General features: G+C 48.2%; 1 protein-coding gene across 1 annotated transcript; it reads left to right on the forward strand.

Annotated features, from left to right (window-relative positions):
* The first annotated feature begins 17,936 nt into the window (after positions 1-17,936).
* Positions 17,937-18,834, forward strand: LOC149390277 (ethylene-responsive transcription factor ERF022-like). Its single transcript, XM_089620460.1, has one exon. The coding sequence runs from the start codon at positions 18,005-18,007 to the stop codon at positions 18,557-18,559; it is 555 nt and encodes a 184-aa protein (XP_089476586.1). The 5' UTR covers positions 17,937-18,004; the 3' UTR covers positions 18,560-18,834.
* Positions 18,835-24,269: the final 5,435 nt, after the last annotated feature.

Consider the following 24,269-nt stretch of genomic DNA (forward strand, 5'->3'; position numbering starts at 1 on the left):
ATATGTATCAAGAGAAGTATAACGGAAAAATTGACTTCTCTTGACACGGGTTGAACCTGGAGGATCTTGATCACGAACTGACTATATCAGTGGACACTCGTCACGATGAGTAAATATAATTCTAGTATAAAGGAGAGTTCAGTCTTGGCTTACAAGGTGGAGTATTTGACCAAGATTAGACGAATCGATGGAAAAAGAGAAAGGACTATTTCGTCTTTTTCATCGGATTTGTTAAGCTCCTATTACTAGGTCCATAGTCCCCGATTCGGCTCTGATAAAGGTGGATAAGAACTTTCGTATAATAATGTTTATCATTATTAATCTCACATGCTGTAATTGTGATTGACAGCATTAATTCTGGAAAACGGGTATTCGCAGAATTAAATAAATATTTATGGTAGAATTGTTTATTTACTGTTTGATCAAGTAAATAAACAATTATTAATTATTTGTTTATTGTTGGACCAAGTAAATAAATGATTAATTGGGTTTTAAGCAATTGGGCCTTGCACACATGGAAAAGTCGAAATTGGTTTTTTGGCACTAGGGTTTGCGCAAATTTCCCTTGGCCGTGTGCCATCAAGTTCGAAATTTTCTAGTTGGTATTTACCAATATTTTCTCTTTAGTTCCTTAAATAAAGGAGAGAGAATAATATAAGATATTGTCCTATATTTTCTCCTTATTTATAGGAAAGTATTTAGGAGAATATATGAGAATATATTTAAAGGGAAATAATATATTCTCCTTTATTCTCTCACTAAATAATATATTCTCTATTTAAATAGAGAATAATATCCCATAGATATTGATCTGATGGATGAGAGAAAAAGTAGGATTCACTTGTTGAGATCCAATGGCCTAGATTTAATCCACCAGTGTGAACACAATAAAAGGAAATAAAATATTCTGGAAGATTCCATGAATATCTCCTTTTTCTATTATAAATAGGGGTTCATGAGAAGGCAATTTTAAGCAATTATTTGATGAAAATTTCGTGCTCTCTAGCCTACCTTGGCCGAGCACTTCTGCCTCTCTTCCCCTCGGAAATTCGTTTCCGTTCTTAGTAAAATAAGAGCGAGATCTCGAAACACCTGGTTTTGTGATCTAGTGAGATAAAGACTGTGCCCACTCATCTTTCTTATTCATCTCCGAGATTACGTCTTGGAAGACTAAGGTGTCATCACATCGAGTCCTTGAAGGAGGAATTCCTTATTTGATCGTGTGGAAGCTTGTACGTTCAAGACGAAGACGGATTGTGAAAGCTTTCAGTTCATGAGCCAAAAACTGTAAGTATTTGTTTTTCGCTCTAATCGGTTGCTTGATAAATATGCTCTCGTGAATTAAATTAATTAAACATAACTAGATCTTGTTAATTATAACCATAATTTAATTAGCTTATGATCAGCGTAATTAATTATTTTTTCCGCATTAATATGGTTATATGGTGGAATCATCTGAAACGAGGCGCATCGGAGCGATCGTTCGTGTCCGATGCGAGCTCGATCCACCAACAAGGGAGGGGGCGGGGGCGGGGGCGCCGAGAGAGATGAGTGAGGTGAGGTGAGGGAGGGGGCGGGGGCATGGGCGCACGGCGAGGTGAGGGAGAGCGCGCGGGGCGAGGGCGCGGGGGCTCAGCGAGGTGAGGGACGGAGAGAGAGAGAGGGGCCGAGAGAGAGAGAGTGGTGGCAAGAGAGGGGCGGGGCGGCAAGAGAGTGGCGGAGAGAGAGAGAGGGACGAGAGAGATGAGTAGTGGAGAGAGAGATGAGAAGAAATGAAGTAGAATAAGGAATGAGAATGAGGGAAAATCGAAAAAAAAAACGCTAAGTATAGAATATGAAATGGGCGGGTAGTTAAAAAAATTTGAAATTTTCAGATTTTAAAACGCTCCTACAACGCTATTCTAAGCGTTGTAGGATATCGCCGCGGCGATGTATATTTCTCGCCGCGGCGAGATGCTCCTACAACGCTAATAAGCGTTGTAGGAGCCTCGCCGCGGCGAAACTAAATTCTTGCTGCAGCGAGGGTTACCCAGAAAATTCTCGCCGCGGCGAAAATGTGCCATCGCCGCAGCGAGGTAACCCTAGATGTCCTCGCCGCGGCAGTATACAATTTTTGCTGCGGCGACAACTTTCTACAACGCTTAAAAGAGCGTTGTAGAATCCTCGCCGCGGCGACAGCTAATTGTCGCCGCGGCGAGGAATACATTCGCCGCGGCGTAAAATCTATGATGCCGCGGCGAGACTATATGTCTGGAACATGGTGCTCTCGGTAAGATTTTCGCCGCGGCGACGATGTCTTCCCACCGCGGCGCAGGACTCCTGCGGTGTGATGTAGTCGCCGCGGCGAACGCATATTTTTGCCGCGGCGAGATTTGTACCTCGCCGCGGCGTGATTTAGTCGCCGCGGCGAACGCATATTTTTGCCGCGGCGAGGACATTCTACAACGCTTTTGGAAGCGTTGTAGAATGTCTCGCCACGGCGAAGTAAAAATGTCGCCGCGGCGAGTGACACGAGACTGGTGATATAAATTCTCATTTCTGGTCTTTTTCACTTTGAACTCTCTCATAACCTCACTCGAAAAAATATTTCCAGTACCTTTCCTACTCATTCTAGAGCGTCCTCGTTTACTAGTCTCATCTACACATTCAAATCTTGTAAGTTCTTCTTTAACTTGTTCTAATTGTTGTTCTCTTGATAGTTTACTAATTAGAATTGGCAATTTTTTGTATAATTAGGGTTTTTCTATGAATATGAGAAAGTGGATGTGGGAGAATAGATTGAATGAGATATATCGGAAAGGTGTAGATGAGTTTTGTGATTTTGCTAGAGAGAACATGGTAGATTTGAAATCTATTCGTTGTCCTTGTATTAAATGTGGAAATCATAGACATTTTTCGATTGATGTCGTTCGGACCCATTTGTTTGCATATGGAATAATGACCTCGTATCAAAGATGGTTCTACCATGGTGAGGTTTTTCGTTCTACGGCAAATGAGGATGAAGTTGAAGATGATATTGATGATATGTGCGGAATGATGAATGATTTGGATGACGATTTTGTTGAGCGACCGGAATTGTTTGAGTCCATGATGAATGATGCGGAGACACCATTATATGAAGGGTGTACAAGCTATTCGAAGTTGTCATTTTTAGTTACATTATTTCATTTGAAGGCGTCGGGGGGTTGGACAAACACTAGTTTTACTCTATTGTTGGAAACACTGAAAGAAGCATTTCCGAAAGACAATAAAGTACCTTTAAGTATGTATGAAGCAAAGAAGACTTTGGGTACATTAGGCATGAAGTACGAGAAATTCCATGCGTGCCCAAATGGTTGTGTTTTATATAGACACGAGTATGAAGATCTAGATGAATGTCCGACGTGCAAAGAGTCACGGTGGAAGAAGGGTAAAATTCCATGTAACGGGGTTAAAGGAGTTCCAGTTAAGGTACGTACATTTTCATCACTTGATTAGAAAATACATGTAGCTCATATTCATTATTTATTACTGATTTTCGTTAAATATATTTCAGTCGTTATGGTACATTCCTCCAATGTCGCGCTTTCGTCGAATGTTTAATAGTGTCAAACACGCGAAGAACATGGTTTGGCACTCCGAAAAGCGTATCGATGATGGTATGTTGAGACATCCTGCTGATGCTGCACAATGGAAATCATTCGATTTAGAGTATAAGGATTTCAGTGTTGATACTCGAAATTTGCGCCTTGGTCTAGCTTCTAATGGAATGAACCCGTTCAGCATGATGAGCATAAATACAGTGTTTGGCCGGTTATACTTGTGAACTACAATCTCCCTCCAAAGCTATGTATGAAGAGAAAGTTCTTGATGTTAACGCTTTTGATTTCAAGACCGAATCAACCAGGAAATGATATTGATGTCTATTTGGCACCGTTGGTCGATGATTTGAAGATGTTATGGGAGAAAGGGATGGAAGTTAAAGACGCTTACCGTGGAGATTCGTTCAACTTAAGGGCAATGTTAATGTGGACTATTAACGATTTTCCGGCCTATGGAAACTTGTCAGGATACTCTGTGAAATGCTCGATTGGTTGTCCGATTTGCATGAAAGACACATCTTCCATCCGTTTGAAGCATGGTAAGAAAACTGTTTTTCTGGGTCATAGAAGATTCTTACCAAGAGATCACTCGTATAGAAGATTGAAACAAGCATTTGATGGAAATTCAGAAGAACGACCCCCTCCTAGAATTTTGCCTGGTGAAGATGTCTATGAGATGGTTAAAAACGTCAATGAAGTGCTTGGGAAGAGAAAGCGGAGTGCTGGTACTAAAGAATCGTTCAAAGAGAATCCTTGGAAGAAGAAATCGATTTTCTACGACCTTCCTTATTGGAAGACACACTACGTCCGGCATTGTCTGGATGTTATGCACATCGAGAAAAATGTTTGCGAATCGCTTATTGGTACACTTCTTGATGATCCAAATAAATCGAAAGACGGAATACAATCTCGATTGGATCTCAAAGAGATGAATATAAGAAGCATTTTGCATCCCGAGGAGGGGGGTGGGAAAAAAACAAAATTACCACCGGCAAAGTACACTCTAGATCGAAAGGAGAAAAAGAAATTGTGTAACTGGTTTGCTTCTATTAAAGTCCCCGAAGGTCATTCGTCAAACTATAAGAGGTTCGTGTCTTTGAAATATTTGAGACTTACTGGAATGAAGACGCACGACTGTCATGTGCTGCTACAACAAATGTTGCCTCTTGCTTTGCGAGGAATTGTGCCAAAAGATGTGAGGTTTGCAATATCAAAGATATGTGTATTATTTAACTCGATTTGCTCGAAGGTCATCGATCCAACTCAATTGGATTTAATGCAGTCAGAATTGGTGAAAACTCTGTGCTTGCTCGAAAAGATCTTTCCACCTTCGTTTTTCGACATAATGATCCACTTAACCGTCCACTTGGTACGTGAAGTGAAATTAGGAGGGCCCGTGTTTTTACGGTGGATGTATCCAATCGAACGTTATATGAAAGTGTTGAAAAGCTACGTGAAGAACTACAATAGGCCGGAAGGAAGCATAGTTGAAAATTACATAGCAGAAGAGTCGGTTGAGTTTTGTTCTGAGTATTTAGCTAAAACAGACGAAATTGGGTTACCCAAGAATACCAATTTTGATTCAAAAGCTCTATCTAAAGGTATTTTTTTAACACTTTATTTGTTTATTTAAATTATATATGAACATTATTTTTAAGTATTTGTTTCATTATAGGTACTTATTCGATCGTCAACCGAAAAGAATGGGAGAAAGCAAGTCTCCATGTGCTACACAACGTTTCCGAGGTCAAGCCATTTGTGGATATTCATTTGAATGAGTTGAGAGTGAATAATCCAAAGAAGGGTAGAAATGAAAAATAGTTGCAAGAAGAGCACAACCGTTTGTTTCAAAACTGGCTTGGAAAACGCATATTTAAAGAGGCAGGACATTCATCTACGTTGAGTAAACTATCTGGCTGGCCTTCCTCAATGGTTACAAGGTACACTACTTGGTCTGTTAATGGTTTTACATTTTACACAAGGGAACGAGACAATAAGCATCCCGTACAAAATAGTGGTGTTACATTGTTTGCTGAAGCTTTACATGTTTCGTCGGCAAAAGATAAGAATCCAAAACATGCTTTTATGAAGTATTACGGATACATTGAAGATATTTGGGAACTTGATTATTGCGGGTTGCGAGTCGCATTATTCCAGTGCAAATGGGCAGACAATAATCACGTTAAAGTTGATAATGACGGACTTACAATTGTCGACTTTAGACGGATTGGCTACGAGAATGATTCATTTATTTTGGCTTCGCAAGCAAGTCAAGTGTTTTATGTTTCGGATCCAGCAAATCCTGAGTTATCGTTAGTGGTTCATATGAAAGCGAGAAACGGTAACGAAGAAGAAGACGAAGACATGTCTAGCATTCCTCCGTTCACATCAGGATTACCGCCAATTGATCAAGAGGTGGATGATTTTGATGATGACGATGTTTCACATCTACTTCGTAAGGATATAGATCCTATTTTTGTTTGATATTGAACATTTAGATAATGTATTTTCAATTTGGATTTTATGTTATTCTCCTGTGGACAACGTTATTTTTCATTCAAAATTTCTCTATACAATGTCATTTACATTAAAATTACATTTCTTCGACATCGCCGCGGCTGAGTACAACTCTCGTCGTGGCAGGATAATCTCGCCGTGGCGAAATACAAATCCTGCCGCGGCGAGGACCCTTCTACAACGCTTAAACAAGCGTTGTAGGAATCTCTCCGCGGCAACGTCTATTCCATGCCGCGGCGAGGTTATAACGCCGCGGCGGGAATATCACCTCGCCGCGGCGAGACATGTTCTTAAAAAACACAGACTCGGTATTAAAAAATCAAAATCTCGCCGCGGCGACATACAAATCCTGCCGCGGCGAGTACCCTTCTACAACGCTTAAACAAGCGTTGTAGAAACCTCGCCGCGGCAACGTATATTCCATGCCGCGGCGAGGTTATTACGCCGCGGCGGGAATATCAACTCGCCGCGGCGAGACAAGTTCTTAAAAAACACAGACTCTCGGTATTAAAAAATCAAAATCTCGCCGCGGCGACATACAAATCCTGCCGCGGCGAGTACCCTTCTACAACGCTTAAACAAGCGTTGTAGAAACCTCGCCGCGGCAACGTATATTCCATGCCGCGGCGAGGTTATTACGCCGCGGCGGGAATATCAACTCGCTGCGGCGAGACAAGTTCTTAAAGAACACAGACTCTCGGTATTAAAAAAAATAAAAATCTCGCCGCGGCGAAGTAATATTTTAGCCGCGGCGTAGAGCACTCGACGCGGCGGGGAATATACTGTGCCGCGGCGAGAATAGTCACGCCACAGCAAGAAAGGTACCTAGCCGCGGCGAAGAAGCACTCTATCACCTAATCATTCACTTTTTTTTCCAATATTTAACCTGTTCTCCAACTAAAAATGATCATTCAATTAAAATTTCTACAATCAATAAAACAAACCAAACTAGTCTTAAACTGAAACTTAAATTTAGTCATTGTTGTCGTTGATTTTTGGACAACGATTTAGGAGCCCAAAGTGGTTAGACCCAAGGCCAGACCAAGTGGTCTCACTTCGGCTCGAGCGTGTCGGGCTTGGTATCCCAAGCCTTCCCTTAGCTGTCAATGGTGCTTGAGCTCGCCGGCCTACCTGAAAAAGATAAGAAAACCGTGAGCTAAGAAGGGAAAACTGAGGGGGTGCCTCTGTTTACCTCTCCGACGATCAACATTAGTGGGATTGAGGTGGTGAGAGGCCAAAGATGAGCGAAACGAGTGAAGTACAAGTTCGACAGCGTTTCGAGACTCAAAAATGGATTACCTTTGGGAGAGGGCAGACCTCTCTATTTATAGGCGACCAAGGGGTGTTTGGAGGACCCCTTGGCCGAGTGGGCACTTAGAGCCGGCCAATGGCCGAGGGAAGGTTCTAGAGCCGGCCAATGGCCGAGGGAAGGCTCTAGAGCCGGCCAATGGCCGAGAGAAGACTCTAGAGCCGGCCATTGGTCGGGGGAAGGCTCTAGAGCCGGCCTATGGCCGAGGGAAGGCTCCAGAGCCGGCCAATGGCCGAGGGGAGACTCTAGAGCCGGCCAATGGTCGAGGGACGGCTCTAGAGCCGGCCAATGGCCGAGGGAAGGCTCTAGAGCCGGCCATTGGCTGAGGCAAAGTTTCGCCGTCTGCGGCCTCGCGCCGTTCGCGCGGGTCGAAGTGACTCCTTTGTCCCCGAGTTTCCGGTCAAGCGTAGTTCGAGTGGAAACTCAAAATCTACGCTTTTACGCAGATGCGGGATGAACGCTCTCGGGTTCGCGTCACGGGGAACGTCTTTTGCGCGTCGCGAGTGACGGCTTATTGTGCGTCACGAGGGACGGCCTTTGTGCGTCGCAAGGGACGGCTTTTGTGCGTCACGGGGGACGGCCTTCGTGCGTCGCAAGGGACGGCTTATGTGTTTCACGGGGGACGGCCTTATGTGCGTCACGGGGGACGGCATTTGTGCGTCACGAGGGACGGCCTTTGTGCGTCGCAAGGGACGGCTTTCGTGCGTCGCAAGGGACGGCTTTTGTGCATCACGGGGGACGGCCTTATGTGCGTCACGGGGGACGGCTTTTGTGCCTCGCGAGGGACGGCTTTTGTTCCGAGTTGATCGTGCGTGGCTCATTTTCTTGAACTACCAATGAAGGCGTGATCGGTCCGCACGGCCTGGGCCTCGAGGAGCCTTGGTGCCACGTTTGTGTGACCGGGTTTCCCGCGGACGCTGGCTAGACCAGATACGCCGGGCGGACGCAAGCCCTTGAAACCCATTTGAAACTCGCTGCCCTTCGGCTCACGAGCTGGGCGGCGAGCGCGGAGCCACATTCGCGTGGCGAGGTTTCCCGTGGACGCTGGCTAGACCAGGTACGCCCGGCGGACGCAAGCCTTTGAAACCCATTTGAAACTCGCTGCCTTTCGGCTCACGAGCTGGGCGGCGAGCGCGGTGCCACATTCGTGTGGCCATGTTTCCCGTGGACGCTGGCTAGACCAAATACGTCCTGGCGGACGCAAGCCTTTGAAACCCATTTGTAACTCGCTGCCCTTCGGCTCACGAGCTGGGCGGCGAGCGCGGAGCCACATTCGCGTGGTGAGGTTTCCCGTGGACGCTGGCTAGACCAGGTACGCCCGGCGGATGCAAGCCTTTGAAACCCATTTGAAACTCGCTGCCTTTCGGCTCACGAGCTAGGCGGCGAGCGCGGTGCCACATTCGTGTTGCCAGGTTTCCCGTGGACGCTGGCTAGACCAAATACGTCCTGGCGGACGCAAGCCTTTGAAACCCATTTGTAACTCGCTGCCCTTCGGCTCACGAGCTGGGCGGCGAGCGCGGAGCCACATTCGCGTGGCGAGGTTTCCCGTGGACGCTGGCTAGACCAGGTACGCCCGGCGGACGCAAGCCTTTGAAACCCATTTGAAACTCGCTGCCTTTCGGCTCACGAGCTGGGCGGCGAGCGCGGACTCGGGACTCAACTCGAGGACTCACGTAGAGCCTGCACGAGGGGTAGTTAGTTGACTTGTGGACTCGGGACTCAACTCGAGGGCTCATGTAGAGCCTGCACGAGGAGTGGTTAGTTGGCTTGTGGGCTCGATACCCAACTCGAGGGCTCATGTAGAGCCTGCACGAGGAGTTCCGTGAAGAGCCGGCGCGAGGAGTATCGGTCGACTCGCGGACTCGGAGCTCGACTCGAGGACTGAGCTCGTCTCGAGGAGATGTGTGAAGAGTCGGCACGAGGAGTAGCTTGTCGACTCGTGGACTCGAACTCAGCTCGAGGGCTTATGCAAAGCCTGCACGAGGTGTTTCGTGAAGAGTCGGTGCGAGGAGTATCGGTCGACTCGCGGACTCGGAGCTCGACTCGAGGAATGAGCTCATCTCGAGGAGATGTGTGAAGAGTCGGCACGAGGAGTATCAGTCGACTCGTGGACTCGAACTCGACTCGAGGACTCACGTAGAGCCTGCACGAGGAGTTTCGTGAAGAGTCGGCGCGAGGAGTATCGGTCGACTCGTGGATTCGAACTCGACTCGAGGAATGAACTCGTCTCGAGGAGATGTGTGAAGAGTCGGCACGAGGAGTATCAGTCGACTCGTGGACTTGAACTCGACTCGAGGACTCATGTGGAGCATGCACGAGTAGTTTCGTGAAGAGTCGGCGCGAGGAGTATCGGTCGACTCGCGGACTCGGAGCTCGACTCGAGGAATGAGCTCGTCTCGAGGAGATGTGTGAAGAGTCAGCACGAGAGGTATCGGTCGACTCATGGACTTGAACTCGACTCGAGGACTCACGTGGAGCCTGCACGAGGAGTTTCGTGAAGAGTCGGCGCGAGGAGTATCGGTCGACTCGCGGACTCGGAGCTCGACTCGAGGAATGAGCTCGTCTCGAGGAGATGTGTGAAGAGTCGGCACGAGGAGTATCAGTCGACTCGTGGACTCGAACTCGACTCGAGGACTCACGTGGAGCCTGCACGAGGAGTTTCGTGAAGAGTCGGCGCGAGGAGTATCGGTCGACTCGCGGACTCTGAGCTCGACTCGAGGAATGACCTCGTCTCGAGGAGATGTGTGAAGAGTCGGCACGAGAGGTATCGGTCGACTCATGGACTTGAACTCGACTCGAGGACTCACGTAGAGCCTGCGCGAGGAGTTTCGTGAAGAATCAGCACGAGGAGTATCGGTCGACTCGTGGATTCGAACTCGACTCGAGGAATGAACTTGTCTCGAGGAGATGTGTGAAGAGTCGGCACGAGAGGTATCAGTCGACTCGTTGACTCGAACTCGGCTCGAGGGCTTATGCAAAGCCTGCACGAGGAGTTTTGTGAAGAGTCGGCGCGAGGAGTATCGGTCGACTCGCGGACTCGAACTCGACTCGAGGAATGAACTCTTCTCGAGGAGATATGTGAAGAGTCGGCACGAGGAGTATCAGTCGACTCGTGGACTCGAACTCGACTCGAGGACTCACGTGGGGCCTGCACGAGGAGTTTCGTGAAGAGTCGGCGCGAGGAGTATCGGTCGACTCGCGGACTCGGAGCTCGACTCGAGGAATGAGCTCGTGTCGAGGAGATGTGTGAAGAGTCGGCACGAGAGGTATCAGTCGACTCGTGGACTCGAACTCGGCTCGAGGGCTTATGCAAAGCCTACACGAGGAGTTTCGTGAAGAGTCGGCGCGAGGAGTATCGGACGACTCGTGGACTCGAACTCGACTCGAGGAATGAACTCGTCTCGAGGAGATATGTGAAGAGTCAGCACGAGGAGTATCAGTCGACTCGTGGACTCGAACTCGACTCGAGGACTCACGTGGAGCCTGCACGAGGAGTTTTGTGAAGAGTCGGCGCGAGGAGTATCGGTCGACTCGCGGACTCAGAGCTCGACTCGAGGAATGAGCTCGTCTCGAGGAGATGTGTGAAGAGTCGGCACGAGAGGTATCAGTCGAATCGTGGACTCGAACTCGGCTCGAGGGCTTATGCAAAGCCTGCACGAGGAGTTTCGTGAAGAGTCGGCGCGAGGAGTATCAGTCGACTCGCGGACTCGGAGCTCGACTCGAGGAATGAGCTCGTCTCGAGGAGATATGTGAAGAGTCGGCACGAGAGGTATCGGTCGACTCGTGGACTCTAACTCGACTCGAGGAATGTACTCATTTCGAGGAGTTCGTGGGGAGTCTCTCTTTGGGACCTCCGGCCTAACCATCAACCCCTTGAGACTTTACTATTATTATTATTATTTGTTTTCTGTGTCGAGAGAGTTAGCCCAACACGTTTGGGTGAACCGACGAACCGAATCCAAAGACGTTTGGATAAAGTGATGAAGTCGCTCCAGCTCGACTAGACGAAGTGGCGAGCTCGACCAGACGAAGCGGCGAGCTTGACTGGACGAAGTGGCGAGCTCGACTAGACGAAACGACGAGCTTGACTAGGCGAGGTGACGAGATCGACCAGGCGAGGTGACGAGCTCTTCCAGGCGAGGTGACGAGCTCGACCAGGCGAGGCGACGAGCTCAAAATTCCAACCATTCGTTAGAGTCGGCACGAGGAGTATCAGTCGACTCATGGACTCGGACTCGACTCGAGGACTCATGTAGAGCCTGCACGAGGAGCCACGTGAAGAATCGGCACGATGAATATCCTTCGACTCGCGGACTCGGACTAAACTCGAGGACTCATGTAGAGCCTGCACGAGGAGCCACGTGAAGAGTCGGCGCGAGGATTATCGGTCGATTTGCAGATTCGAAACTCGACTCGAGGAATGAACTCATCTCGAGGAGTTACGTGAGAAGTCTTTCTTTGGGACCTCCGGCCTAACCATCGGCCCCTTGAGACTTTCTTATTATATTTTTTTTTAGTTGTTGTTGAGTTGTTTTTGATTGAGCATTGATCAATGTTAGCCCCCCGAGTTTCTTGCGTTTGTGAGACGAAGGCCAAGAAACTCTTGCGTTGGAGGTATACAAAAAGGTTGTCATGTGTAGAATAACTTTTTATTGCACTAAACGGGGTCGTTACAGGTAGTCATGGCACTTGGCCTTCTTTGAAAAAAGAAGAAATTACATTTTCGAAATAAAAGTGATCACGAATCCGATCGGGTTCGGGCGTGAATTTAAAGGTCGAAGTCGCGACAATCATGGCTTGCTAGCAGATGCGACGAATTCCTTGAAGTCCCCACCTCGAATTAGGGAATCAAATCGCTTCTTAAGCTGGTTGCATTCGATCGTCACGTGCCCGTAATCTTTGTGGTATTCGCAGAACCTACTTCGATCTCGCTTCGCGGGGTCGTTTGTGAGTGGAGCGGGGCTTCCCAGCTCATCGCGGCGTAAGCTCAAGATCCGGTCGGGCGTCGTGTTGAGAGGGATGAAGGATCGCTTCGGGGTCGGAGAAGGAAGGTCATTAGGGATTCGACCTTTTCTGCGCCTCTTCCTTCGCGAGTTGGGAGCGACGGCCGATGCGGCGAGTGTGGAGGCGCGTTTCTTGTTAGGTGCGCAGTTAGCAGCGTCAGGTGGTTGACGTCCCAAGACGACCTTGCTCGCAATCTCGCGTTGGGCGTTGAGCTTTTCTCTCAAGTCGCTCTCATGAGATTCCTTCCGGGAATTGAGGTGATCTCTCAAGTCTCCGGCGGCCGTCCCTATCACTTTAGGCGAGAGTGCGTCATTTGAGTGACGTTCTCAATAGACGACACGGCCATTGTTGTCGTCATCCCCCTGGGGGTTTCGGACGCGGATGGTGAGCTTGGAGCGTCCCTCTCGGGGCCTAGAGGTTGAGCGCCCCCGTGTACCTTTCGACACTTGTCGTCTTGACGTGGTCGCCCGAGGGTGTCACCTCGAGGGCACGTGCGGGTGCTCATCAGAAAGTTGACGTTTCGATGCGGCCGCCCGAGGGTGTCCCCTTGGAAGCGTGCGCGTGTGTCCACTTTCGTGAATAGCGTGGTCGAGGTTGGTCTCGTGGTTGATGTCGTCGACGTTGTAGGAGTCGAGGAGGTCGGCGATGAGCGCACCGGTAACGCCGGGGCGGTCTAGGAGTTCGGCGAGCCTTCGAGCCGTGTCCTCTCGGACTGCGGCCTCAGGGTCATTCGCCGGGTCTCGGGGCTGGCTCTCGTTATCACGAGGTTGCCCTCCAAGACGACGCACGGGGCTTCGGAGGCCGCACCTCGAGCTCGTTGCCCGGGCGCCCACGGCGGTGGCGGGGCCATGACTCATCTCTCGAGAGTCGTAGAACTGAGAAGAAGACTGGTAGAGGGGATGTGTCGCCAAGGTCGAGAGATCCCCTCCTTCTAGCGCCAAAATGTTGTCGCTGATTTTTGGACAACGATTTAGGAGCCCAAAGTGGTTAGACCCAAGGCCAGACCAAGTGGTCTCACTTCGGCTTGAGCGTGTCGGGCTTGGTATCCCAAGCCTTCCCTTAGCTGTCAATGGTGTTTGAGCTCGCCGGCCTATCTGAAAAAGATAAGAGAACCATGAGCTGAGAAGGGAAAACAGAGGGGGTGCCTCTGTTTACCTCTCTGACGCTCAACATTAGTGGGATTGAGGTGGTGAGAGGCCAAAGATGAGCGAAACGAGTGAAGTACGAGTTCGACAGCGTTTCGGGACTCAAAAATGGATTACCTTTGGGAGAGGGCAGACCTCTCTATTTATAGGCGGCCAAGGGGTGTTTGGGGGACCCCTTGGCCGAGTGGGCACTTAGAGACGGCCAATGGCCGATGGAAGGCTCTAGAGCCGGCCAATGGCCGAGGGAAGACTCTAGAGCCGGCCATTGGCCGGGAGAAGACTCTAGAGCCGGCCATTGGCCGCGGGAAGGCTCTAGAGCCGGCCATTGGCCGAGGGAAGGCTCTAGAGCCGGCCAATGGCCGAGGGGAGGCTCTAGAGCCGGCCAATGGCCGAGGGAAGGCTCTAGAGCCGGCCATTGGCCGAGGGAAGGCTCTAGAGCCGGCCAATGGCCGAGGGAAGGCTCTAGAGCCGGCCATTGGCCGAGGGGAGACTCTAGAGCCGGCCAATGGTCGAGGGAAGGCTCTAGAGCCGGCCATTGGCTGAGGCAAAGTTTCGCCGTCTGCGGCCTCGCGCCGTTCGCGCGGGTCGAAGTGACTCATTTGTCCTCGTCGGTCCGAGACGGGCCGACAACAGTCATAAACATAAACAAACCAAGCGAGTCATAAACATAAACAAACAAACCAAATGAGTCTTAAACTGAAACTTAAATTTAGTTTGAAATTTATATGGAAGAGTCGGTGTTGTTGGTTCTTGAAATTTACTCGTCATTCGGTGGTGGTGGTGGTGGGTTCGCCGGATATTGAGGAGGTGCCATATGCGGTGGCCACTGTGGTGGTGGGTATGGATAGTCGGAGTACTGAGGATATGGAGGAAATAACACCTGATTCTCTTGGTTGATGTCCCACCGAGAGTAGAGATCGTTCAATTGGTTGATGTGAGAGGCGCCATACTCCGCTTGTTGGTGCATGTACTGTTGCGTGTGTTGGAACCCGCCGACGAGATAGTTGGAGCAATGAGCAATGTAGTCGATGGTGGCGGGGTCAATTACCGGAGGTGCTGGTAAGCGCAATAGTGGCTCCGCTTCCCCCTCTTCCCCTTCTTCCTCCGCTTCCTCCGCTTGTGCATCCTCCCTAATCTTGTACTGCTCGATAATGGAATCCGTAATAGGCCCCATTGGACTGTTGATCGTATCCCTTTTCGAGCGTGGTACCCCCGCATTTGTACAAAGGCCGGTAATGATCGACGGATATGGCAAACCGTGTCGTTCATTAGTATAGTCGAATTTCTTCATCCAATTATAGATGAATCGACCGACGTTAATGGAAAGGCCTTTAACAATGCAGAACAACACCTGGATACGGTCCTCGTCGAGAGTGGTGAAGTGCTTGATCGGATAGAGACGAGCGCAAACAAAGTAAATCCACGCTTTAGCGATCCTGGTGAGTTGGTCACGCTTGAGTACCCTTTTTCCTTTTTCAGTGACCCAATCCTCTCCCAGAATGCACAACACCCGCGACATCTCCTGATGGCTGCAACTTCTTAGCCATTCTTGATAGCCCTCGTTCTCGAAAGGCACATCTGGGTCCCAAGAAGATCGTTGATAGCTTCGATACTCATATCGACCGGTTTCCCACGGACCGTCACAACATCACCTTGGGAGTCCGGCAAGTTTGCGTAGAATTCGTACACGAAGTTGACGTTCGAATCGAACTCGGGTACAGCACAGTACCTCCACCAATCATGACCAACTATGCTGTTGCGGATCTGCTTTCCTATATCCGACGTATTGCTTACATTGAATCCTCTCTCATGGATAATGTTACGCGGCAAGATTTTGTCGTAGCGTTCCTCCGCGACCTTGCTAGTAAAGATACTCGAGTTGTATTCCTCTTCGGGAGACTGTTGACGAGGTCGCTTGCCTTTTCCTTTACTCTGACCTCTGGAAGAGCTCGGAGCCTTGGGGACCGCCGTGTTTTTAGTTCGAGGCATTTTCAAGCTCCTACAAAACATAATCATAAACAATTCTACAATTAACATATAACAAATTATATATCAATTCCAAGAATATATATTTAAACATGACAAATTAAAACAACTCCAACAATCACAAATAATTCATAAACAATTCGACCAATCACAAATTCATGAACAATTCGATCAATCACAAATTCATAAACAATTCAATCTCAACATTAATATACATAACCATTTTAACCACTAACCTATGTAACAATATGTCAAACACAATCCGGACATTTCAATTTAACTCAAATTCTCATTCAAATTCATTCATATCAACAAAACCCTAAATTCACTAAATTCACTCATTCAAATTCCACTAACCTAAATTCACTCATTCAAATTCCACTAACCTAAACCCTAATTTCTTGTTCTAAAAAGAGAAAATCAAACAAAACCCTAAATTTGTGAATTAAAAAAATCAAACTATATGCAATTCGGGTAAACAACAAGAAATCCATATCAACAACACGAAATTAAATCAATATACACCTTAAAAAACTTTTAAAATCATACCTTACAATGAGGCGGCTAGAGAGAGAGAGAGAGAGAGAGGCGCGAGAGGAAGCACGGCGAGGACTCGGCGAGAGAAAAATGGCGGCGAGGACAAGGCGAGAGAGAGTTGGCGGCGAGGACAAGGCGACGGCGAGATTTTGGGGCGGCGAGGACGTGGCGAGGGATTTTGAAAGAAAAAAACTGGAGAGATGCGGCCGAAAATGGTTGTCTCGTGTGTGGGTATTGGAAAAAATGAGAAAAAAACTGAAAACGGCCTTTTATAGTGAAAACGTAAAAACCCTCGCCGCGGCGAACATATGTCTTCGCCGCGGCGAGGTGTTCCTACAACGAATATTATAACCGTTGTAGGAACGTCTCACCGCGGCGAGATTCCTCAGTCGCCGCGGCGAGACAGTTTCTTAAAAAACTGCTTGGCCACGGTATCCACCTCGCCGCGGCGGAGGATATTTCTAGCCGCGGCGAAATTATGTCGCCGCGGCGAGAAATATTTATTGCCGCGGCGAATAGATTCTACAACGCTTGTAAGAAGCGTTGTAGAAAGTTTCGCCGCGGCGATGTTGAAACTGTGCCGCGGCGAGGCCCATCCTTCTACAACGCTTTTACCATGCGTTGTAGAAAGTTCTCGCCGAGGCATAAATCACGTGGTGCCGCGGCGAGGATTCTACAACGGATTGTGTAAACGTTGTGGAAAATCTGAAATTTATGTACTTCTACAACGCTTAACAAAAGCGTTGTAGAATAACTAAGTTTCTACAACGCTTAACTTTAAGCGTTGTAGAAACCATCAGATTCTACAACGCTTATCCATAAGCGTTGTAGAAACACCGAGATTCTACAACACTTAGCCATAAACGTTGTAGAAACACTATGTTTCTACAACGCTTATGTTAAGCGTTGTAGAAAGTGGGTTGTATAATCTAACATTTGTAGTAGTGAAAGCGTCTACAAGAATTGAATGCAAAATTAGGCAAAGCCTTTCAAGAATGTTCGCTATGACGAATCTCGCGGCATAAACTCTATTTTATCATATTAGTTGTGCTCAATATTTTCTGTTCGGACATTTATTTCTATTTGTTACCATACAATAACAAGAAAAGATTCTACAGATCGTCATACATAACACTTTTTAATTTATTTATGAAAAACATATTATTAGCAAGTTTCGGTCAACTATGATAAATTGTTTCACGTATTTTGTAATTTCAGAAGGCAGCATGATATACATGTATATATATATATATATATAGTCAGTTAGAAAAATAAGCAACTTAAACGTTTGACATTGTTAAATAGTCAATGTTTTGTAAATTTTAAATAAATAACTACTTTCATATATTTACAAACCTAAATATTAGATAAATAGTCACTTTCATATATTAGATCATATCATCATTTATAGTTATTTATTTAAAATTTATCAAACGTTTAAGTTTGTTATATTCCTAATTTTCTAAATATATGTACACAATTTCTTGCACTGAAAAAGGTTAAAAAGGGGCCCTATAGAAAATACCTAGTAAAATATAGGGAATTGATTTTTGTCCCGAATCGTAAACCGTGACGATCCACTCACGTGCTGACATGTGGCAACGAACTGCCACGTGTCAGAACGTGAGTGGATCGTCACGATTTACGATTCGGGATAAATAGCATTGCTCTAAAATATAAGAGTGGTATGTCCCATGATGTGATTGGATAATTTCAACAAAACAAACAAAAAGTACACAAATATGTATATATACATATATATACATATATATACATATATACACACACATGTGGTCAATGACAGCAGCTTTCCATATAGATGTGCAAGTACCCAGAAGCCTTCACTTTCTTGCTATTAATACAGACACAGACACACACACAAAATACTCTTACTACACAGAAATTAATTGCCAGTTATTTCATTCATGGAAGAGGAGCAAAATCAGAAGAAAGCGGACACGTACGGCTGCCACGTGTCCCAGGAGGGTTACCGCGGAGTGAGGAAGAGGAAGTGGGGAAAATGGGTGTCGGAGATCCGAGAGCGTGGGAAGAAGAGTCGCATATGGCTCGGAAGCTACGACACTCCTCAGATGGCCGCCGCAGCATATGACGTGGCGGCGCTTCATTTGCGCGGCCGCGGCGCTCGGCTGAACTTTCCGGAGCTCGCCGATGGAATGCCGACTCCGGCGAGTTCCCGGGCCGAGGACGTCCGGTTCGCCGCCCAGCAGGCCGCGCTGCGACTCCGTCGCCCGGCTCCATCGCCGGCACGGATTCCTTCTGCACCGGTGACGGTTAGGCTATCGGCAAGCCAGATTCAGGCCATAAATGAGTCGCCCATGGATTCGCCAAAGATGTGGATGCAATTGGCCTCGGAGGCCATGGCTGAGAATCACCACCATTGTCACTACTACGCGTACACAACGTCGTCGGTGGTTTTTGATGACGTTGACGACGTCGTCGATTCCATTTGGAACATATAATTGCAACTCAACGCATATATTCCATTTGGAACATATAATTGCAACTCAACGCATATATGCAATAATGCCATAGGGATATAAATTTAATAAAATTCTAGTTTATATAACTGTGTAAGATCTAATTTTGATTTTCTCTTTTGGGTCTCTCTCGACTCTTGAGGTTGTACTTTAGTTTTGCCTGTACCGTTTTTGAATTAGTTGGGCATTTTTTTTTTTTGGAACATTAATTATTATTATTATTAATTTTTTTTTGTGTGCTTGTTACGTCATTTCTACTGGGAAATAAATATACAACATAATACTTTTGCTTCCTACTTCCTACCTAGTACATGACATTTTAGGAGCTGGCTAGATATTCTTTATAATAGTTAGTGCATGAATATAGTCTAAAACTCAAATCATATCCTTATCCAAAATATTGTCTTATCATATATCTAATAATAAAAGGATTTTGATCTTCGAATATACAATGTTCGTCGTTTGATAAGTGTGATTTCGCCTAGCTAAATAGTCCATTTTAGTTTATATTTTTAGTACACTGTAGTAAAAGCTTTTAATCATATGAAATATTACTAGTTATTTTATTCAATATGATATTAAAATTCTCACCGCTTTACTTTATTTTTAAATAATATAAATGAAATAATCAGATAGGTATATATGCAAATTGTCGTTGATAATATGAACAATTTTGCTATGAGTAGCTAAAAATTCCCAAAAATAAAAAATTTGAAGAGGCCAATGCTAAACAAAAACATTTAAAGGGTCCACGTGTAACTATCTTATAAGTATATAGACATTTGGTGCGATGAAATAAAAATTATAAAATTTAGTTAGAATTGCTTGTTGCAAATTGTATAGTTTGAGAATTAGTATTTCAAAATATTATAGCTATAGATCGCTAAATATACTGGATTCAAGTGTATAATTCATAATTATATTTCAAAAATGATAGACATGGACATCGATCACTGCTATGGGTCATTTTTCCATCGCAAGAAATGCTACGGCCCAACCAAAAAGGAGATGTACACAACGCTCGGCTCAAAGAGAATTAGAACAAGTCAAAGGACCATGTCATCAACAGTTTCATGACTCATTGGTACGTCTCATGACCGCCTGGTAAGTCTCATGACTCATGGGTATATTTCATGACACCCTAGCAAGTCTCACGACTCATGCGTACATCTCATGAGCCCCTAGTAAGTCTCATGATTCATGGGTACGTCTCATGACTCCCCTGCAAGTCTCATGACTCATGGGTACATATCACAACCCCATGGGTAAGTCTCATGACTCATGGGTACGTATCACAACCCCATGGGTAAGTCTCATGACCCTCTAGCAAGTCTCATGACTCATGGGTAAATCTCATGACTCATGAGTAGGTCTCGTAACCCCATGGGTAAGACTCATGACTCATGGGTACGTCTCACGACTCATGGGTAGTTCTCGTGACCCCATGGGTAAGACTCATGACTCATGGGTACATCTCATGACCCCTTAGCAAATCTTGTGACGCATGGGTAACTCTCACGATCCCCTGGCAAGTCTCATGACTCATGGGTACGTCTCGTGACCTCATGGATAAGTTTCATGACTCATGGATACGTCTCATGACCCACCAACCGACCTCATCGCTCATGGGTATGTCCCTTGACCCTTCAATAAATCTCGTCCGCCCCTCCAATAACGACCAAATAACGAGACTACACCGACCATAACAACTCCACTATAAATATAGGAGACAAACACTTGTCTGTTGGAATTGATTTAGGGTTAAAAAAAGATTTAACGCTTCGAGCAAGCGGCGGAAATTAAAAATTTTCTTTAAAACAAGTAAAACGTTTTTACTAACCTAGATAAAGAGCAAGTACATATAACTTAAAACTATTAAAGAGCATAATTTATTTACTAACTTTTGTGAAGCTGGAACGTTGAGAAGCGTTTGGAAGGTTGAAACGTTCGTCTCCCCTCGCAGCACGTCTCTCTTCTTTCCTCGAGAACTCAAGCACCCACGAAAGTTTCTACGACTCAAGAACAAGTCTCAAAGTCGAAGAGCTAAAACACTAGGTCAAATGTGGAACAACTTCTTGTGGGCACCATTGACAACAATCTCCCACTTGACTTGTTGAAGCACGAAAATGAACAACTATTGAAAATCTCGGGCGGTTCGATCCAAGGCCGGACCAAGTGATCGCACCCGGGCCAAGAGTGTGAACTCGAAAGTCTTGTTGTCGCTGATTTTTGGACAACTATTTAGGAGCCCAGAGTGGTTAGACCCAAGGCCGGACCAAGTGGTCTCACTCCGGCTCGGGCGTGTCGGACTTGGTATCCCAAGTCGTCCCTTAGCTGTCTGTGGTATCTGTCTCGTCCAGGCACCTGTAAAGCAAACAAGAGATTGTGAACTACAAAGGGGAAACAGGGGGTGCCCCTGTTTACCTCTCCGACGCTCAACATTAGTGGGATTGAGGTGGAGTATAGAGGTTTTACGGGTGTTTAGAGGCCGAGACTTGAGAGAAACGAGCGAGGTACGAGTTCGACAGCGTTTCAGTACTCAAGAATGGATTACCTGGGTCAAGGGAGAGACCCTCATATTTATAGGCGGCCAAGGGGTGTTTGGGGAACCCCTTGGTCGAGCGCCGGCCTTGGAGAGCCGGCCTTGGAGCGCCGGCCTTGGAGAGCCGGCCTTGGAGAGCCGGCCTTGGAGAGGCGGCCTTGGAGAGCCGGCCTTGGAGCGCCGGCCTTGGAGAGGCGGCCTTGGAGAGGCGGCCTTGGAGAGCCGGCCTTGGAGATCCGGCCTTGGAGAGCCGGCCTTGGAGCGCCGGCCTTGGAGAGGCGGCCTTGGAGAGGCGGCCTTGGAGAGCCGGCCTTGGAGAAGGGCCGGCCATGGGCCGGCTGAGCATATGGCCGGCCACTGGCCGACTGACCTTTGGGCCGGCGACAGGCCGGTCAAGCATATGGCCGGCCGCTGGCCGGCTGACCCTTGGCCATTGGTTTGGGCCGTCCAAAGGCCGAGACAAGGTTTCGCCGCTCGAGGCCTTGCACCGGTCGCGTGGGTCGAAGTGACGCCTTAGTCGCCGTCGGTCCGAGACGGACCGACAACATTAGCCCCCCGAGTTTCTGGTCGAGCATAGGTCGAACGGAAACTCAGTGCTTGCGTTGATGTGTGGACCCAGGACAAACACTCTCGAGTTTGTGGTCGCATCGTAGAAGGGCTTTTAATGCATAGCGAGGGACGGCTTTGTACGGCCAGGTTTCCCGTGGACGCTGGCTAGACCAGATACATCCTGGCGGACGCAAGCCTTGAACCCATTTGTGACTCGTTGTCTATCGGCTCACGAGCTGGGCGGCGAGCGCGATGCCATATTCGTGTGGCCAGGTTTCCCGTGGACGCTGGCTAGACCAGATACGCCCTGGCGGACGCAAGCCTTGAACCCATTTGTAACTCGTTGCCTATCGGCTCACGAGCTGGGCGGCGAGCGCGATGCCACATTCTTGTGGCCAGGTTTCCCACGGACGCTGGATAGACCAGATACGCCCTGGCAGACGCAAGCCTTGAACCCATTTGTAAATCGTTGCCTATCGGCTCACGAGCTGGGCGGCGAGCGCGATGCCACATTCGTGTGGCCAGGTTTCCCGTGGACGCTGGCTAGACCAGATACGCCCTGGCGGGCGCAAGCCTTGAACCCATTTGTAACTCGTTGCCTATCGTCTCACGAGCTGGGCGGCAAGCGCGATGCCACATTCGTGTGGCCAGGTTTGCCGTGGACGCTGGCTAGACCAGATACGCCCTGGCGGACACAAGCCTTGAACCCATTTGTAACTCGTTGCCTATCGGCCCACGAGCTGGGCGGCGAGTGCTATGCCACATTTGTGTGGCGAGGTTTCCCATGGACGCTAGCTAGACCAGATACGCCCTGGCGGACGCAAGCCTTGAACCCATTTGTAACTCGTTGCCTATCGGCTCACGAGCTGGGCGGCGAGCGCGAACTCAAGATTCAACTCGAGGACACATGTAGAGCCTGCACGAGGAGTAGTTAGTTGACTTGTGGACTTGGGACTCAACTCGAGGGCTCTCGTAGAGCCTGCACGAGGAGTGGTTAGTTGGCTTGTGGACTCGGGACTCAACTCGAGGGCTCTCGTAGAGCCTGCACGAGGAGTTTCGTGAAGAGTCGTCGCGAGGAGTATCGGTCGACTCACGGACTAGGAGCTCGACTCGAGGAATGAACTCATCTCGAGGAGACATGTGAAGAGTCGCCACGAGGAGTATTAGTCGACTCGTGGACTCAAACTCGACTCGAGGACTCACGTAGAGCCTGCACGAGAAGTTTCGCGAAGAGTTGGCGCGAGGAGTATCGGTCGACTCGCGGACTCGGAACTCGACTCGAGGAATGAATTCATATCGAGGAGACATGTGAAGGGTCGGCATGAGGAGTATTAGTCGACTCGTGGACTCGAACTCGACTCGAGGACTCACGTAGAGCCTGCACGAGGAGTTTCGTAAAGAGTTGGGGCGAGGAGTATCGGTCGACTCGCGGACTTGTAGCTCGACTCGAGGAATGAATTCATCTCGAGGAGACATGTGAAGAGTCGGCACGAGGAGTATCAGTTGACTGGTGGACTCGAACTCGACTCGAGGACTCATGTAGAGCCTGCACGAGGAGTTTCGTGAAGAGTCGGCGCGAGGAATATCGGTCGACTCGCAGACTCGTAACTCGACTCGAGGAATGAATTCATCTCGAGGAGACATGTGAAGAGTCGGCACGAGGAGTATTAGTCGACTCGTGGACTCGAACTCGACTCGAGGACTCATGTAGAGCCCGCACGAGGAGTTTCGTGAAGAGTCGGCGCGAGACTCGCGGACTCGTAACTCGACTCGAGGAATGAATTCATCTCGAGGAGACATGTGAAGAGTCGGCACGAGGAGTATTAGTCGACTCGTGGACTCGAACTCGACTCGAGGACTCATGTAGAGCCCGCACGAGGAGTTTCGTGAAGAGTCGGCGTCGGTCGACTCGCGGACTCGTAACTCGACTTGAGGAATGAATTCATCTCGAGTAGACATGTGAAGAGTCGGCATGAGGAGTATTAGTCGACTCGTGGACTCGAACTCGACTCGAGGACTCATCTAGAGCCCGCACGAGGAGTTTCGTGAAGAGTCGGCGCGAGGAATATCGGTCGACTCGCGGACTCGTAACTCGACTCGAGGAATGAATTCATCTCAAGGAGACATGTGAAGAGTCGGCACGAGGAGTATTAGTCGACTCGTGGACTCGAACTCGACTCGAGGACTCATGTAGAGCCCGCACGAGGAGTTTCGTGAAGAGTCGGCGTGAGGAATATCGGTCGACTCACGGACTCGTAACTCGACTCGAGGAATGAATTCATCTCGAGGAGACATGTGAAGAGTCGGCACGAGGAATATTAGTCGACTCGTGGACTCGAACTCGACTCGAGGACTCATGTAGAGCCCGCACGAGGAGTTTCGTGAAGAGTCGGCGCGAGGAATATCGGTCGACTCGCGGACTCGTAAGTCGACTCGAGGAATGAATTCATCTCGAGGAGACATGTGAAGAGTCGGCACGAGGAGTATTAGTCGACTCGTGGACTCGAACTCGACTCGAGGACTCATGTAGAGCCCGCACGAGGAGTTTCGTGAAGAGTCGGCGCGAGGAATATCGGTCGACTCGCGGACTCGTAACTCGAC

The sequence above is a fragment of the Urtica dioica genome, chromosome 7, assembly GCF_054948205.1.
Source record: "Urtica dioica subsp. dioica isolate 48M chromosome 7, U.dioica_male_clone48M_v1_H2, whole genome shotgun sequence".
Taxonomy (NCBI): Eukaryota; Viridiplantae; Streptophyta; class Magnoliopsida; order Rosales; family Urticaceae; genus Urtica; species Urtica dioica.